The 18084-nt window shown below is 47.6% G+C and overlaps 1 protein-coding gene across 1 annotated transcript in view; it reads left to right on the forward strand.

Annotated features, from left to right (window-relative positions):
* Nucleotides 1-18084, forward strand: part of GABRR2 (gamma-aminobutyric acid type A receptor subunit rho2) — a 40194-nt gene that overhangs the window by 10278 nt on the left and 11832 nt on the right. Inside the window, exon 3 of the mRNA XM_004388426.2 lies at nt 15312-15379. Coding sequence (XP_004388483.2) covers nt 15312-15379 — 68 coding nt within the window. The remainder of the gene's footprint in view (nt 1-15311; nt 15380-18084) is intronic.

Raw genomic sequence — 18084 nt, forward strand, 5'->3', positions numbered from 1 at the left:
ACCCACCCAGAGGCACCTCGGAAGACAGGCCTGGCAGTCTGCTTCCGAAGTTCACAGCCTTGAAAACCCTATGAAGCCTTTCTACTCTGCAACATGGGGTTGCCATGAGTCGGAATTGACTCGACGGCAACTAACAACAATAATCTTTGAGCGCATGGAGTTAGGCTTAGAGCCAAGAGTCCCGCCCTACAGTGCTCCTGAGGGTCCCCATTCCATCCAGCACCTCATTCCTGGGTAGGGAGCACTGCTCAGGGGGCAGGTGTGTCTCTTCAAAGAAGGAGGTAGGCAAACAGCATCTCGGAGACTCTGATAATAGAAGGCACCCCTTTCTCAGGGGCACACCTGTGCCAGGCCCCAATCTGCCCTAAGCGCTGGGGGAAGCCCTGAGCTCAACTTACCCTCGGAGCCAGCCCAGCCTAACACCCTCTTCCATTACAACCACGCACTGAGTGGAGCCTTTGAACAAAGATGTCTGTAGACAGCTTTGTATTCCTGTGGGAAGTGTCCTGTCATTTCCCGTCTTCTCTTTCCTATTTTATTTCTCTAAGAAGGGCTTTCTTGTGGATTTATGTTCAGTAGTTGATGAAGAGGAATTTGTCAAAGACTGGATACCCCTTGAGTGACCTTCTCAGTGTGGAAAGAGAAAAGATTAAAAATCTAGCAGCTTCCTGGTATCCCAGGGATCAGTCAAAACAAAAATACCAAAGCAACCAGCTGTCTGATTGGGGAGTGTGCCCTGGTTAGAAGAACCTCCAGAGGCTGGGCGTTTCTCCTCCATTTGTAGGAGGAGTGTTGCAGTGCTGATTTTTAGTTCTAACTGCATAGACAGGGGGTAAAGGAGAGAAGGAGGGAGTCCCCGAGTGGTGCGAATAATTAATGCGCTTGGCTGCTAAACAAAAGGTTGGAGGTTCGAGTCGACCCAGAGGTGCCTAGGAATAAAGGCCTGATGATCTACTTCCAAAAAATCAGCCACTGAAAATCCTATGGAGCAGCTCTGCTCTGACACTCATTGGGTCAGAATCAATTCCACAGCAACTGGGATAGTGTAATCATGGATTCTCTTGAAATACATCCAAAGAGTATGTCAGAAAGGTCAAGGAAAATGGTGGCAACAAGGTAGGTTTGGTTCTCTGACCAACATGCTTCTGCTCCTAAAACAAACATGAATTTTTGAGCTGCTACTATGCGTCAGGCAGTGTCCTTGGGACCTGGTGATGAACAAGGCAGACACGGTACTAATAGTTTATTCTCTAGCGAGGGAGACACATGTGAGTCACAGCCTCTTATCACGATGCCAAGTTGTGAGAGCTGCTGGGAAGTAGAGTTCCAGGAGCTGTGGCTGTGCACAGCAGGTCTGGGCATGGGCATCGGGGGAGGACCTGAGGAGACATTTTCGAACCCCAGCAAGAGGGCCTTGGTGGTGCTCTTTGATACAATAAATTCAAAAAAACTTGTTGCATTCTAGTCCACTCAGACTCATGGCAACCCCATGTGTGTCAGGTCTACTTATTTGTTTACTTTATTTCAAATAACTAATTGAAGAAAATAATGTAATAAATATATATGCAGACCCTTGTCAATTAATGCTTCCTGGTAGCTTCCGCCACCTGACCGGCATAGTGGCTGACACACTTGCCTCTGTCCAGATTGCTTTCAGGGCCCCTCACAGTGATGCACCCTTGTAAGTTGTCTGGAGTCGCCCTAGCATAGTGGTGAACTTTTCATCAGAGATTAAGACAGAAAGTAGTTTCTCAAATACCAGAGCATTTTCTACCGAGGGTTTTGCGACCCCTACTTACGCCACTGAGCCATGGGTGCATAGTTTGGGAACATCTGTATACATTTATGATCCCTGGTGGTGTAGTGGTTAAGAGCTATGGCTGCTAACCAGAAGGTCAGCAGTTCGAATCCACCAACTGCTCCTTGGAAACCCTATGGGGCAGTTCTACTCCATCCTACAGGGTTGCTATGAGTTGAAATTGACCTGATGGCAATGGGTTTGGTTGTTGGTATATAAATTTATGTTAACTACTCGATCTTTAGTTTGTTTTGGTAATATTTTAGTCAAATCAATCTTTTGATACTTATTGAATTTGGCTCCCCATTAAGCCTAGCCCCTGGTGGCTGCCCGTATAGGTGCCCCTTAATCCCACTGGAGGAGCCAGGGAAGAGGAATGCCAAGGAGCTGCTCTTCCTGGGAAGCTCAGAATAGTGGAGTCCTTTTACATTAAATTACCTTCACATTTTTACATTAAATGATATTTTGTTCTCAAGGAGCTGAGCGTCTACTGGGAAACAGATAAGTGAATCAGTGCAATCAATCAATATCACAGAAACAAAGCAGGGTGACCTTGAGGATGGAGTGGCGGAAATGAGGGAATGAGCGGTCGTTCTGCCCAGAGAGAGTATCCAAAAAGCCTTCACTTGGGAAGTGACACTTGCAGTCAGTGCTGAGACCTACACAGTGGGCGACCACAAGGAGAAAGAAGGGAGATAATCCAGGCAGAAGGATGCTCACAGACAAAGATGCTTGAGCATGAAGCAAGGAAGCCTGTTAGGGGAATGCAAGCGCCTCATGTGGCTGGATTATATCTCGTGTAGTAGGGATGGTGGTGGTGGGGTGCAGGGCAGGGACATACAGAGAGATGAGGCTTGGGGTGGGGGGCAGGCACCAGCTCTTGGGAGGCTTTGCTGAAGAGTTTGGACTCTCAGCAGCACAGCCTAAGCTGAGGAGTGACAGGATCACATGTGTGCTTCAGAAATATCCCTGTGGGCCTGTATGGAGGGTGGTGGGAGGAGCTACGAAGGGATGCAGGACCCTGACTGGGCAATTTAGTGATGGTTCAGACAAGAGATGATGAAGATTTAAGCTAAGGCCTAAGAGAGAAACAAAGGGATCTGGAAAGATGCTAAGGAGGGAGAAGGTCTTGGTGTTAATGGGACCAGTGGCACCTGGGACACCTCTTAAGTGTCTGACTTAGGTGACCAGTTAGAGGTGAGACCATTGACTGAGATGGAGCACAGAGGACAAAAGCAACTGGGAAAAGATATAGTAACAGAAAACAGATGGCAGGCTTAAAGGGGTAATTGAAGAGAGTTTAATGAACTTCTATTTATGGGTGTGGGCAGGGATATAGGAAACCAAGAAGCTATGGTGATGCATCTTGAGGCTGGGGAGGTATTATCAGGCCTAAGCCTGAAGGATAAGAGGAGGAGCAGCTACCTGAACCTGGAAAAGAGCTCTGACTGCAGAAAAGGGCTGTCCAACAGGAGCTGTGGCCACTGGGAAAGGGACAAAGCTGGTGGCCTGGCAGGAAGTGATCTAGAAGAATCTATTCCTCTCTTTCCCCTCCTGCCTTCTGATACCTATTGGCACCTTCATTGCATGAACCCAACCAGAAGACAGGAGCCTGTGGTCAGTGGCAGCCTTAGGCCCAGGCAAGAGGGGTCCTGCTATGACCCTGGGCTTTGGAAGGCCCTGCTCTGGCCTCCTCTGGCCACACACCTGCCCTCAGGGTGAGGGGTCTGTGGAGCCAAAGGGACATGTCCACTTGGTGCCCTCTCCCTTCTAGGCTACACTTTGAGTACTGGAGCTCAGAATCACCTGTCCACACAGCCCTGAGCCTGCTTTGAGGGCCTGTCCAGGCCTCTTCCCCAGGTCTGAGCCCTGAGGGTGGACTCCACCAGCCACGTGCACACACTTAGTCCCAAGAGGTGGTCAAGGGGTGGCTGTTTGAAGAGGATGTGGATGGAGCTTAGATGCCCGGGCTGGGGTGTCCACATGCATGCACAGGAAGCTTTCCTTTGCATAGGATGCTTCTGTGAGTGGAAAAAAGAAGAAAGGCAGCTTGTGTACTGGGGCCCCACTTTCCCTGCACTGCCTCATTCCAGCCCAGAACCCTGAGGAGCCTGAGAATTCTGAAGTTGGACTTGGTCTTCTGGGTTGTTGTGAAGGTATATTTTTTGAAGACGTGGGATGGGATATATTTAATTTTGCAGTTACTCAGCTTGATTTATAAACTTTAGATATTCAGGCATAAGGCGTATGGGTCTCCAGTTGTACTCTTGTCTAGGGGTGGGCCTGCAAGTATTGATACCCCCCATAGAGGTCAGTACCCTGCACAGAGCAAGACAGATAATGGGTCTGGAGGGCAAACTCAGATTCCTCAGCACAAACACTGAGGCCAGCTCCAGAAGGGTGAGTTTGAGGGGCCAGTGGCACCTCCACATGAGTCAAGGAAGACTGGGGGAGACTAAAAGGAGCCTGTGACCAGGGGGCAGGTTGAGCATTGGCTGGGCCTGTACTGCCTTCCCCAGATCAGTTTCTGGAACACAGGAGAATCCTTCCTACACTAAAATCACACAACAAAGGGCTGGATTTAGAGAAGGAGGCAGGAAACACTGGCTCAGGTGCTTCCTTCAGATAATTTGCAAAACCCCATGCTTCCTGCCTTCACCAAGTCAACCTGCCGATTTTCGGCCAACTGTTCCTCAGATAACTCAGGCTGGATGCACTTCACTTGTTGATTTTGCCCTCCTCCTTGCTTGTCCTCATCCAGATCAATCAAGTTATATCAGTTAATTCATCAAATTGTCACTCAGATTGGCTCCTTCCTTCCTGTGCATCTGACCTAGTCCAGGCCCTTGACCCCTGACACCATTCATTCTCAATGGGTTCTTGGGGGTGAAAAAAATCTTGGATATACAATGGTTTGTAGCCCTCCAAGTCAACAAAATCCTGTTTTTAATTTCCTTATAATTACAGAAATTAAATAGAAATTAATGAAGAAATTTAAATTCAACTTAATTTTTCTCTTCAGGGTTGATAATGATAAAAATGTCGAGAAACACTGCCTTACACCAGCACCAAGGCTTTCATCTCCCAACATTACTCCTGCCTCTCTCCACCTCCCTTGTAGGCAGGTTCACCTTCCTTCCCGAAACATCTCCTGCTTGACACTCCTCCCTCAGAAACTTCGGGGTCTTCCCAAATTCTACAGAAGGAGATGCAGCCTCCCTGCTTTCCCCACCTGGATCCTGAGACCTCCAGAATCTGGCCCAGCTGCCTTCTCAACTCACTCTCCTGCCCTTCCAGACACAAGCTCTTCTCTCCTGGAATGCTTTCTGTCTGTTCCTGCACATTCATGCTTGTTTCTGCTATGAGCATTTGTCCACAGCATCCTCCTCCTGTGCTGTCCCGCTCATTCTGGCAGCCTGTCCACCTCCTATCCGTGCTCATAAACCAGCTTAATTCCTTTCTTACATGAAGCATTTCTTGGCTACTTCAAACCATATGGCCTTTTTCTCCTTTGAAATCATTGCACATATTCCTTCTTTCAATCACTTATTGGTTAAGTAATTAGCTACTTTATTCACAGTGTAGTGATTAAGAGAGCCCCTGGGTAGTGCAGTTAGCGCACTTGGCTGCTAACTGAAAGGTTGGAGGTTTGAGTCCACCCAGAGGTGCCTCGAAAGAAAGGCCTGGTGATCTCTTTCTGAAAAATCAGCAGTTGAAAACACTATGGAGCACAGCTCTGCTCTGACACATGGGCTTGCCACGAGTCGAACTTGACTTGACAGCAACTTGTTGGTTGTTGGTGATTAAGAACATGGACTCTGGGTTTCTGATTATCTACTACTGCATGATAAACCACCCCAAAAAGGGGCTTAAAAGAATTAACAGGCATTTATTTTGCCCACAGATTGGGTTGACTGGGCTCAGCTGTGCTGTTCTCACTCGGAGTCTTTCATCGGGATACAGTCAGATGGTGGCAGCTTGGGTTCATCTCAAAGGTTCTTTGTTCTCATATCAGGTGCCTGATATCATATCAGGGCCTGGAATAGCTGCGATCCTCAGGCATCACACTCTCTCTCTGATCTCTTTATGTGATCTCCCCACATAGCAGCTGAAGAGAAACCAATAGAAATCTTAGAAGTCTTGCTGCATCATCACTTCCGCTGCACTCTATTCATTGAAGCGGCCACAAAAGCCCACCCAGGTTCAAGGGGAGGGGAATTAGACTCCAGCTGTTTATAGCAGGAGTGTTAAAGAATTTACTAACATGTTTTTAAACCACCACACTGGGACTATACGTCTTGGGTCTAAACTTCAGCCACTTATTAGCTGTGTGACCTTGGGCAAGTTGTTGAACCTCTCTGTTCCTCAATTTCCTTATATTTAAAATGGGGATAATAATAGTACCTAGCTCATAGGATTGTTCGAAAGATCAGAAGAGTAATATGTGTAAAGTACTTAGCATAGTACTTGGCACGTAGGAAGTGCTTGATACATGTTAGCTCTTTTTATGTATTGAGAACTTTCTGTGCAGCACAATGTGGTGGTTAAGGGTGGGGGCTCTGGACAGGGACCATCTGGGATAAACTTGTGGTTGTGGCTGGGCCTCTCTCTTGCTGGAGACTTCAGTCACGTTTCTAATCTTCAGGTTTTCACCTTTATAATATCAGTAGGGATAATGTCAGTACCTGCCTCACTGGGTTGTTGTGAGGATGGAATAAGATGTCCCACATGAAGCACTTAGCCTGACCCAGCATGGTGAGTGTGAGTGCAGATGATGATGGGGATGGTGCATCAGACACTGCAAAGGCGCTGGGGTACAAACATGATAAAGACACGGTCCCAGTCCCTCAGGAGCTCATGGCCTGTGCCTCTTTGACACACATCATATGCTCCCTTACAGCCTCTCTTGGGTAAGGTCTTGTCCTGCTATGCCATTTCTCAGGGTACTTACTTTCCCACCTACCTGTCTCCAATGTGATGCTTTTCTAAGGAATTTTTCAGGGTAATTTTGACACATGATTTTTATCTCGCATGCTACTTTAGAACTACTCCCATATAAGGTACAACATCTCTGTGTTTGGGGTACCCAGACTATGAATAGGAGATACTCTCTCGTGTCCCCATGGCTCTCCTGGTGATTTACTCTGCATTCTCCTCCCTATAAGGGGTTCACACCCTGGATTTCCAAATCACAGGGATCCTGGCCACCAAGACCCCAAAGTCTATCATTTGGCACAGGTGAGGCCCATGGAGTCAGTTGAAGGCAAATCATGGCAGCCAAGTATTTCTTTGGCACTATGGCCTCTTCTTTCCAGTCCTTCTTGGACCTCACTGGCTCTGCCTTCCCCTTCTCTCCTTCTGCCTCTCCGCTCCTCTCCATGCTGAGTGAAGTCTAGTGTTTCGTTGTTACATTTTAGGGTAAATGAGTTGGAAAGCTGGAGCTAGAGAGGAAGCTGGCCCTCTGGGGCTCCTGCAGGCTTCTTCCCAGAAACCACTGCCCTTAGGGAAGACCCCTCCGACTCTTCCTCAGCTCCTTGGCCCTTCCCTTCCGGAGTGCAAACCCCAACTTGCTACATACATCCTTCTCCTACTTGATCCTTCCCCTAAAATTAATCTTCTCTTTCTGCCGGCTGCCCCAGCAGCTCCTCCTGCACAGCTGCCCTCGGGACAATCTCACTCCTTCCCCAGCTTGGTTCTTCTTGACCCTGTCTGAGCAGAGTGACTAGAGAGATCACCATGCCCCATGCACCATAGCAGGCAGTGGGGCAGGTCTGGGCCCCAACTAGACAAGTCTATGTTTGGAGGTCAAATGTAAGAAGTTGGTTAGATATCCAGTGGAGACCTCTTTTAGGTATTTGAAAGGAAGTAGGCAATTGGAGTTTAGATCAGAGATCTGGCTCTGGAGGGAGAATGGGAGTCATCAGCTCTAGGGGAAGAGTTGGTTGTGTGAGAGCTGAGTGTCTGCTGGGAAGAGAAGGGGCCCAAGGACTTAGGAGGGAGACAGAGAAGGATTCAGGGAAAGAGGCCAAGCTGAGTGAGCACTATGTCAGAGAGATCTCCAAGGAAGGGAGTTTGAAAAAGAACAGGTGGCCAACAGAGAGAAGTAGAGGAGGCTGAGGCTTAGGAAAAGTCTCTTCAACTCAGCAAGTGCATGTGGGAGAAAGGGCTTGATTGGTAGGAAGTGGAGATAGTTAATGGAGATGGGATCATTGAAGAGTTTGACAGCAAAAGAAAAGTGGCCATTAGGACATGAGAAATTGTAAAATCTCCATCCTGAAAGTCTCCTTAAAGGTCAGTAGTCCAGTGGTTCTCAAACTTGAGTGTGGATCAGCATCACCCGAAGCGGCTTGTTAAAACCCAGACTCCAGCCCTATCCCCAGAGTAGCTGATTTAGTAGGCCTGGGGTGGGATCTGAAAACTTGCATTTCAGGTGATCCTGAAACTGCTAGTCCAGATGACAGACTTGGATCTAATCCAGCCTCCTCCACCCCCACCACAAATCAGAGGGTTAGATTCCAGGCCATGCTACCTGTTTGGGAGGTAGTGCTCATCATGAGAAAAATCAGGCCTGGCTATTTTAAAACTGAAATGTTTGAATGTCTGATTGGACCGACCAATAAGGAAAAAAGATTCTCATAACCAATATTTTGAATTAACTCAAATTTTGTAAGAAGTATCCCCAGGTAGGGACATGGAGGAAGTGCAAAGTCAAGCCACGCAACCCTCAGTGATGCAAATTCTTCTGCTTCAGGAATGCCCAGGACAGCAAGGCCCAGACTGGTCACTCAGGGCATGAGCAGACATGGAGACAGCAGGCAGTGCCAGGGCGAGAAGCCCAGCTGCCGGCGGCAAGGACTCCATGGTTGTGGAAACAAAGATCAGTTTTACAAACTAGCAGAGGTGAGGAAAGGGCACTTCGCCTCCCAAATCTCTACCCACCCAGCTTCTGCTCAGGCCCTTCTAAACTTTCTCAGTGAGGAAAAATATCTGCAATGTTTCCCAGAAGAGATAAGCATAAAGCAAGGGGGAAAGGGCAAGGATGCTCACAGGTAAACTCGTTTTGACAAACTAGGGTCTCCTGTAAATCAGCAAGCAAAAAGAAATGAACTCCAGTAGAAAAATGGGCAAAGAATTTTTGGGTGCTGTTGAGTTGCTTCTGACTCCTAGAGACTCTTGTAACAGAATAGAACTGCCTCATAGTGTTTTCTTGGCTGTAATCTTTATGGAAACAGATCATCAGCTCTTTCTCCTGCGGAATTGCTGGGTGGGTTTGAACCATCAACCTTTCAGTTAGCAGCTGAGCACTTAACTATTGCACCACTAGGGCAGGCTCCTTGGGCAAAGAATATGAACAGGCAATTCATAGAAGAAGAAATCCTGAAGCTGTAAGTATAGGAAAATGCTCAAAGTCATTGAGAATTCTAGAAATAAAAATTAAAACAACACTGAAAAATAATTGAATACCCACCAGATAGGCAAACACTAGAAAGCTGGATCATGACCAGGGTTGGCAGGGAATGGCTTAGAGGAGGCCTCATGCGCTACCACTGAGGGGGTGGTGATGGAGGTGCAGGCACACTGATGGCCTTTGCCCCACATTCTACCCATGACCCTGTGTCAGGAACCCAGAGCCTCTACAGGATTATGGGAATATGGGGTTTAACTTAGGAATTAGGATTTATGTAGATATGAGAAGAGCTGGGGCAGTGAAGGTCTGGAGTGAGGAGACTGGAGATCAGAGAAAGGTCATTAACCATGTCAGCCTGAAGGCTGGTGGGGTGGGCAGGTTGATTTGATCTTGAAGGCATTGTGTGTGTGTGTGTGTGTTGAGTTTTCTAGAGAAGCAAAACCAGTGAAGCGTATATATGTATATATATGTGTGTGTGTGTGTTGAGTTCTCCAGAGAAGCACAACCAGTGAAGAATATATATATATATTTATATATATATAAAGAGAGAGAGAGAGATAAGGAGAAAGAGATTTATCTCAAGGAAATGGCTCATGCTGTTGTGGAAGTTGGCAAGTCCCAAAGTCTGTGGGTCAGGTGTTGGCTGGATGCTTCTCCTGACTCACATGGCTGCAGGGGCTGACAGACCCAGAATCAGCAGGTCAGATGACAAACTGCTGGCTCACAGGGCTGCGGAGCTGGCGAATCCCAAAGTCGGCAGATCAGGTCGGCTGGCTCAAGTCCCAAGAACCAGAGGTCACGTGATGACAAGCCGGAAACAGGATCCAGAGCAAGCAAGCAAGCTTTGCAAGAATGTCCATATATATATTGAGTGCAGGCCACACCCCTGAGGAAACTCCCCTTACAACTGACTAGCTGATCACATCATGGAGATGATTACATCACAAAATGGAGGATAATTATATCAGATCACAAAATGGAGGATCATTACATAATACTAAGAATCATGGCCTAGCCAAGTTGACACATAACATTAACTCTCATAATAATGAATCCAAGTATTTTCATTTTTAGTAATCCCTAAGTCCAAGTCATCCTGGGCTCCCATGTCAAGAACTGTGTCAACTTAGTCCAGAGAGGTTTCTCACTGTGAAGATAGGACACCACTTCTGACATTAAGGTAGACATGTGAGATGTAGTACCGATGGGGACAAGAAGAGGAGTCCCTGCCAGACAGGTAGAGGACACAGAAAGCCCATTCTTCCACCTGGCGAGTTGTAGGGGGAAGAAGACAGCTGAGCAGAGCAAAGAAGTCAGATGCATGTCTACTCACTTCTCCTTGCAGGGTGTGGGGCCTCAGCAGAATTATCCAGACAGGTGTGAGGGAGCCCAAAAACTTTGTGGTTGTGGGTGGTCCACTGTCTAGGCATGGTTTGGGGAAGGTGTGTGTGTGTGTGTGTGTGCTGCCACATTGAGAGTAAGGATGGAGTGGTTATGTGGCTGTGGTGCAGGGAGGTGGCTGGTCACATGAGCCTGAGGCTGAGCTCCCAATACCTGGGAGGTGCATGACGAGCATCTGGAAGTTCACGCAGGCTCAGTGAGTGGATGCAGAGTGCTGAGGTGACCAGCAGAGCAGCATAGGCTTTGGGTCTGGACACAGAGTCTACACTGCAGGAGATCTTGCTACTGGAGGCCAAAGGCCTGGACCATGGATTTGCCAAAAGACAGATGGGCTCTGAGGCATCTCAACAGTCACCGGTCTAAGGGCCTGTCCAGATCAAGTGCTCGGTGCAGAGACCAGCCAGCATGGATTTGAGGGCCCCTTCTCCTCTCTGCTACAAAGTCACCTGAGGCAGGAGGAACTGAGCTGCTGTTAATTGGTTATTAAATTTTTCCACACTTGGGAAGCACAAGGACTTATAAGAAAGATCAAAGAAGCTGCCTTTTTTTTTTTTTTTTTTCCACTTCTGAGAGGTGTGGGTTAATTATTCACCTGGTTACATTATATTTACTTACGGTGTTCATACAACCTGAAATTCCCTTCTTCCCCTCCCTCCCTGTTAAAAGTAATTAATGCTTCAAGGCCCAGGCCAAGTGCTGTCCCTTTGGTGACACTTTTCCTAATGCCTGCAGTCAGAATTAATCAAAAACTGTCTCTTTGGTGAAAATTTCTCCAATGCCTTTGGAAGGAATTAATTGAGCCTTCCTTTAGGCTCCTACAGATCACTTCTGCGATGTGTCTTGAAACAGAGTTAGCTGTCTCCCTTAATAGATTTTAAGCTCCTAGTAAAAGGAATGGTAACCCTGGTCGTGTAGTGGTTAAGTGCTATGGCTACTAACGTAAAAGGTCAGCAGTTCAAATCCACCAGGTGCTCCTTGGAAGCTCTATGGGGCAGTTCTACTCTGTCCTATAAGGTGGCTATGAGCTGGAATCAACTCGATGGCAACAGGTTTGGTTTTTTTGGCTTTAGGGAGAGAAATCGTGCCTTATTCATCTCCATAATCCCAATGGCACCCCGCTCAATGCTTGGTCTAGCGTATGCTGTCAGTACAGGTTCCAGTGAATGAGCCAATCAGTCAATTATAACCCTCCCTACTGAAGTGTTATTTTTTGTGTATTTTCATTTTTTTTTGTGTGTGTATGTTTTTTTAGCTCAGCAATACATTATTAATATGGCTTTACATAGTCAATGTTCACTTAAAATTATGCATGTATGATCATTTTTGCTATTCTTTACTAGTTATTGTGTTGCTGGCTTTCCTTCTGGGATCATGTTCCTTCTGCTTGAATCACACCTTCATTTAAAGCAAGGATGCCTGTTGGAAAATTCTGTCAGTTTTAATTTGTCTGAAAATGTCTCTACTTTTTGAAGAGTTGGTAGAGCAGAAATGACATATGTCTTTATATATTTTAAAAATCAATAAATGACTAACGTATGCTTTCCAGGACCATATGGAAAAATTGCGGAAAGGCTAGAACCAAGAAGAGCCCTTGGCTAAACACATATTTCCCTTACACTGTCTTGAATTTGTCACCTTGCTGGCTACACTGCCTGAAATCCCACCAAGATCTTGTTTTTGGCTCACCAGACCCTTCTCTTAAAGAAGTGTTAAGGGATCCAGTCATGAACATCTAATTAGTTTAACTAGAGTATTTCCCTCCTAACACCTGATAGGACTCAGCCCCACTCAGAACATAGAAGTATTCATGGAAGGATGTAGAGAAAGACCAGGAATTTGGAAGCATTTCTCCCAAAACCAGCTTGGGAAGGGCCCCAAAACGGCAAGGTCAGGAGAGCCTGAGCTTTGAGCAGTTGTTAGCTGCTGTTGAGTGGGTCACCAACGGAATGAAATATATAATGCTCGGCCCTGGAACAACACACAAGTTTCTACTGACAGAAGGGTGTTGGCTGCACATGAGGTGCATTGGCTGGGAATCAAACTCAGGTCTTTGGCATAAAAGGCAAGCATCCTACCACTGAACCATCATTGCCCTCACTTTGGGCAGTGGGATGGGTCAAAGACAAAGCTCAACTCCTTTCCAGCTGAGGCCAAGGAGGCCAGGGCTCCTGGTCTCTGTTCAAGTTTGAAGCGTGACTCCCTGGAGCTTCCTCCTCATGCAGATTGTTTACCTCCAACAGCCCAGGTGACCTGAGAACTTGACCTTCCCCCCGACGTGGAACACTGACACCACCCTTGCAGGTTTTTTAAATCAAATTTCTTCTTAGAAGGGTGTCTGGAGCTGTGGAGAACAAGCCAGGCCCTGAGAACAGAAAGACACGGTAACAGACACCAAGAAAGCTAATATATTTTATCTGGAAAATGTCCTTAGCCCAAACCAGCTCCTGCTCAAACACTGTGCACGTTATCAGAAAACCAGGCCACTGGGAAGTGGATCCAAAGAGAGTGATTGTTATATTGTTTCCTCCCTTTTGCTTTTGGAACTACTGTATGTAGTGTGTCACTTGGCACTTCGGAGAAAGGGAGCTGTGGGAACCGGGAGGCAGGATACAGAACAGCATACCTTCCATGCAAGGCAGCCCTGCCCAGGGGTTAACAGCTGGGACTCTTTCGCCATTTTAATATTTCAGACTAATGAAAGGTCCAGAGGGTGAGGAAGTTAACTAGCCCCTCATCCCTGATGGTAATGTCGGGAGCCCTTAGTGCTGTGCAGGGGGCTGGGGTCTGGGATAGGGGCCCAGTCAGCCTTCCTGCAGGCCCTCCGTCATGTGGCAAGCCCCATAGGAGAGACTGTCATCCCTGAGGAGAAGGCCCCCTCCTCACTTGGAACATTCTACTTCCGGCACCTTTAAAAGGCTCCTGAAACCTGGACTGAGAAGAGAATACAGCTGTTAGAGCAGAGATTTCTCGTGGGCCTCTAACCTAAACCATCAGCTGGGGAACACAGGAAAATAAAAAGATCAGCTTATACCCTGATTTATCTGTGATAATAAATAAATAAAACATTGTACTTATTTGCTTTCATGTTCAGGAACACAGAAAATATTCACTAAATCCCACCAGCAATAAATAAAATACTTCCATTCTGTTGGGCTCAGCCAAAAAACAAATCTTCAATGGTGGAATTTCAAGTATTAGCAAGCCTCTGGGGGAGGTTGAGGAGAAGTTGGATGCCCTGGGCCACATCCAAGGCATCTTCCGCTTGGGTTGGGATTGAGGATTGAGCCTTCTAATTCCTCCTTCATGTCAGGATCTCTGATCCTCCTGCCTGCCTCGTGCCAAAGTCTGAATCCCTTCCAGTTTTTTCGCATTCCCCAAGGCCTAGACACCCCCTGCCACCCTAAGGTCTACCTGCTCAGACCAGTGTGGGTCAGAATGTCCTGGCCCTGCACTCCCTGGTTGGGGCTCAGAAGACCCAGGTCCTGCTGGGTTGGCTTCCTAACAATGTTTCTCCCCAGAAGGCCCAGCCCACTGGCCACCTGACTCTTTCCAGAAACATTTTTGGCTGTGAGTGAATAATAGCATTTGTTAAAATGCTTGACAGACACAGGTTTTTGGTTCTTCCCATTCTAAGCTATATATATACATATATATGAATTTAAAAAACATTTTACTGAAGCATAACATATATACATAAAAGTGCACAAATTATAAGGGTAGAGCTCAGTAAATTCTCACAAAGTGAACACACCAGTGTAACCATAATCCAGCTGAAAAAACTGAACAGGAACCCACAAGTAAACACAGTCTTAGAAATCTTGCAGTGAGTTAGATGAAATCGAGAGCCGAGTTTCTGTATTATATATCAACTATGCTTTTCACCTGACCTGTCATGAAGAGGTTTCAAAATCTCTTAGAGGATTGTGTTAACTGTGATCGAAATTTGTACAAAGAAGATCTTGTCCCGCAGCTAGCTGTAGGTTCCTGGAGGGCAGGGCCCTCAGCTACGCGCTAGGTACTCTGTAGTATAGTTTGAATGACTGAATGAACCCAGACCTGGACATGCAAGTGTCCCAGCCCCAGGCCAGATGCTCCAAAGCCTCATTCTGTCCTTTTAAATGCCACATTAACACAAATGACCAGGGTCTCCACTCAAACACTACTACCATTGCCATCAAGGTGATTCCAACTCATGGCAACCCCATATGTGTCAGAGTAGAACTGTGCCTGATAGCATTTTCAATGGCTGATTTTTGGAATCAGACCGTCAGGTCTTTCTTATGAGACATCTCTGCGTGGACTGAATCCCAACTTTTCAGGCAGCAGCCGAGTACGTTAACCGTTTGTACCACCCATGGATGCTCAAGCACTAGAGCAACATTATTTCCTCTACCCTACAGCCATGAGACAGCCCTGGGCTGTAGAAAGTAGTAATCCAGCTCATGTATTCATCCAACAAGCATGCACTAAACATCCACGTTGGCCCAGGAATGACAAATAAGGCAGACATAATCCTTGCCCCTCGTGGAGAAAGCTCGGGCACCCAAAATGTCGGGAACTGGCAAGAAAATCCTCAAAGAATTCAGAACCACTGCTTCATCCCTGATCCAGCCCTGGCTCCTCCCTAGAAGGGAATTGAGGCCATCTACCAACCTGGTGGTTGATAAGAATGTGCCTTAACCAGCTGTCTTTGCTCTTTTGCAGGCCCTGCCATCCCGGTTGGTGTGGACGTGCAGGTGGAGAGCCTGGACAGCATCTCTGAGGTGGACATGGTACACAACGCCCTGAGCAGGGCAGCTTCCAGGGAGCAGTCATGGTTGAGATCCTGTGGGAGCTTGGTCTGTGGGTGGGGCCTTGTTAGTGCAGTTTGTGCCTGTGTGGGTGGCAGCAGGAGCTGGAGGTGATACAAATGGGGCTTGGAAGTTGGCCCAGGTGAAGTAAAATCTAGTAAAATCTAGAGCTGGGGCTGTCAAACTTCATGGGAAAAAATAACTTGGGGAGTTGGTTACATGCAGATTTCTGGGCCGCAACCCAGCCTCTTGACTCAGAATTTCTGGGAATGAGGACCAGAACTCTGCATTTTGAACACCCTCCTCAAGTGATGCAAGTGGTCAGATGAGCCACACCTGGAGGAGCAGTAGAAGTAAACATTTTCAGACTGAAAGTCTGCAGTTCTTTGATTTTCACTGCCCACCATGAGCAGAGCTCCCCAGCACGCTCCTTGGTGGTGCCCACCATGTGACAGTGGCACGGCGCCCACTTCTGCCCTACCACCAAATGTATATCCCCTCCTGGCTGTCCTGCAGGGGCTCACCCATGGAGGGGAGCCCAGCGCCCACCTACCTTCCAGCCCCATCTCTACCACTTGTCCCCTTTGGTTAGCCTCTCCTTCAGTTTGCAGACTTCATGATTCTTCTGTCTCAGGGACCCTCATACGTGCTCTTGCCTGGGCCATCCCCAGAGCTGTCTCTTTCTCATCTTCAGGTCTCAGCTGAAATGAGACTTCTTTAAAGAGGTTTCCCTGACCACCTGACCTACAGGCTTCCTGGTTTTTTTTTTTTCCCCATAGCCTACATTATCATTTATAACTCTGCTATATTTACAATTCTCCTACACTTGACTGTAAGCTTCATGAGTGCAGGAACACGTCTTTTATTTTTTACCTCTATATCTCTAAGACCTAGCCCAGAGTGGGCCCCCCTCAAAACATGTCTGGAATGAAAGTAAGGAGGGTCCTTGTTACCCCTGCAATGCCATCGTGTGCTCTTGAAGGAGGGGGTACTCCCTGGCGCCCAATGGACCTGGCACAGAGGAGCTGATAGGATGCTGATGCTGTGTGCCTTTGAGGCAGCCATAGTTCTGGCACCCGGTACAGTGTCTTATGCTGGGTTCTCCAGAGAACTGTATATGTGGTCAGATGCTGACGAGCTGAATGTAAGATCCAGGCAGAGAAAATGCCCTCGAGTTTGCCAGAAAGTCCACCTATGTTGGATGCAGGCCACACCCCCAAGGAAACTTGCTTTCAACTGATTGGCTACTCATAGTAAATCCCATCATGGAGGTGATTATATCATTATACGACTGCCAAACTACATCATAACTGCCAAACCACTGAGGATCATGGCCCAGCCAAGTTGACACACAACCTTAACAATCACGTACAGTATGGGGTCCCTGTGTGAAAGGTGCAGGTGTGACAGTCTCCAAGTGCTACAGCACACACTGCCAGCCCTTTGGGAGTACCCAATTGCTGGACCTAGCTCCAGAACCAGCTGGGTCTGGGGCCAGCCTGGCTGCCCTAGCTTTGAGCCAACCTAGATGTCTGCTCTGGATGTGAAGACCTGCTTACCCCATGAGGCTCAGGATCCCAGAGGGAGGGGCACAGAATGTCTTGCTTTCCCCAGACCAACTACCAACCAGTGGGAAGTCAGGCAGATGCCAGCAAAAAAAAGGTGGTAGGTAGGTGACATCCAAGCTGGCCATGCACAGCTTGTGTTTGTGACTCTGCAGTGTAGCACTTGCCTGAGCGATGTTCATCAGAGCATGCACTCCAACTGTGTGACCTGGAAGGGAAAGAGCTAGAAGGGACATTTGGCCAGGCTTCTCCTTATCCACATATTGGCCATTCTCATTGTGTGTGGGAGGGGAGTTCATGGCAAGGGCTGATGAGCTGGAGGCCAGGATCAGTCTGGAGACAGACTGCCATGTGGCGCTATCTCAGTGCCTGTCCTCTCCTCCATTTCTGGGGCTCCCTCTGGGCCCACTGCCACCATGTACTCCTTCTATCCTTCCCTCACCTGCTTCCACAAGAGGATCTTTTCAGTGGTTATTTACCCGTTTGCACTTCGTGTCCTAGCTCTGGTCATGACATGAGGGCCAAACTCTTGGTTAAAGGCATCAACCACGCAGGTGGGGAGATACTTTTTAACAAGATAAGCTTTCAGGCTGAGATCACAGGAAGTATGCAGCTGCCTGTCCACTCATCCAATCATCCCTTCATTTTTCCATCCTGCAAATATTTACTGAGCACATACTATGTGCCTTGGTAGGCACTAAATCAGGGGCTAGGGATTCAATGATGGGAAAGACACAATCCTGTCTTCAGAGATGTTAGAAGTCTAATGGCAGAAACCCTCCTAAGAGGAATACTTGACCATCCAGGCTTCTGGAAGTGGCCACTAAACTGAAATCAAGTGTTTTGCCAGGTAGGTAAGGAACCAAGTGTGCAAGTGCTATGTGAGAAAGAGTAGGGTTTTGGGGCAAAATCCTACCCTGCTGGCCACCAGGCAAAGCTGTTGGCATCATAGCTGTAGTTATCATTAGCAAAGCCTACAGGGAGGGTTGCTCAGTCTCCTGGGCTCCAACCTCCTGACACACAAAAATAAACCATTCTCTTTCTGGCTGCAGCAGCACTATTGCCACAGGGTGCAGGACTGTCACCTCTGGAGAATGGGTCTGCGGTGTCCATCACAGGGGT

This window comes from Trichechus manatus, unplaced genomic scaffold, assembly GCF_000243295.1.
Source record: "Trichechus manatus latirostris isolate Lorelei unplaced genomic scaffold, TriManLat1.0 scaffold00211, whole genome shotgun sequence".
Lineage (NCBI taxonomy): Eukaryota > Metazoa > Chordata > Mammalia > Sirenia > Trichechidae > Trichechus > Trichechus manatus.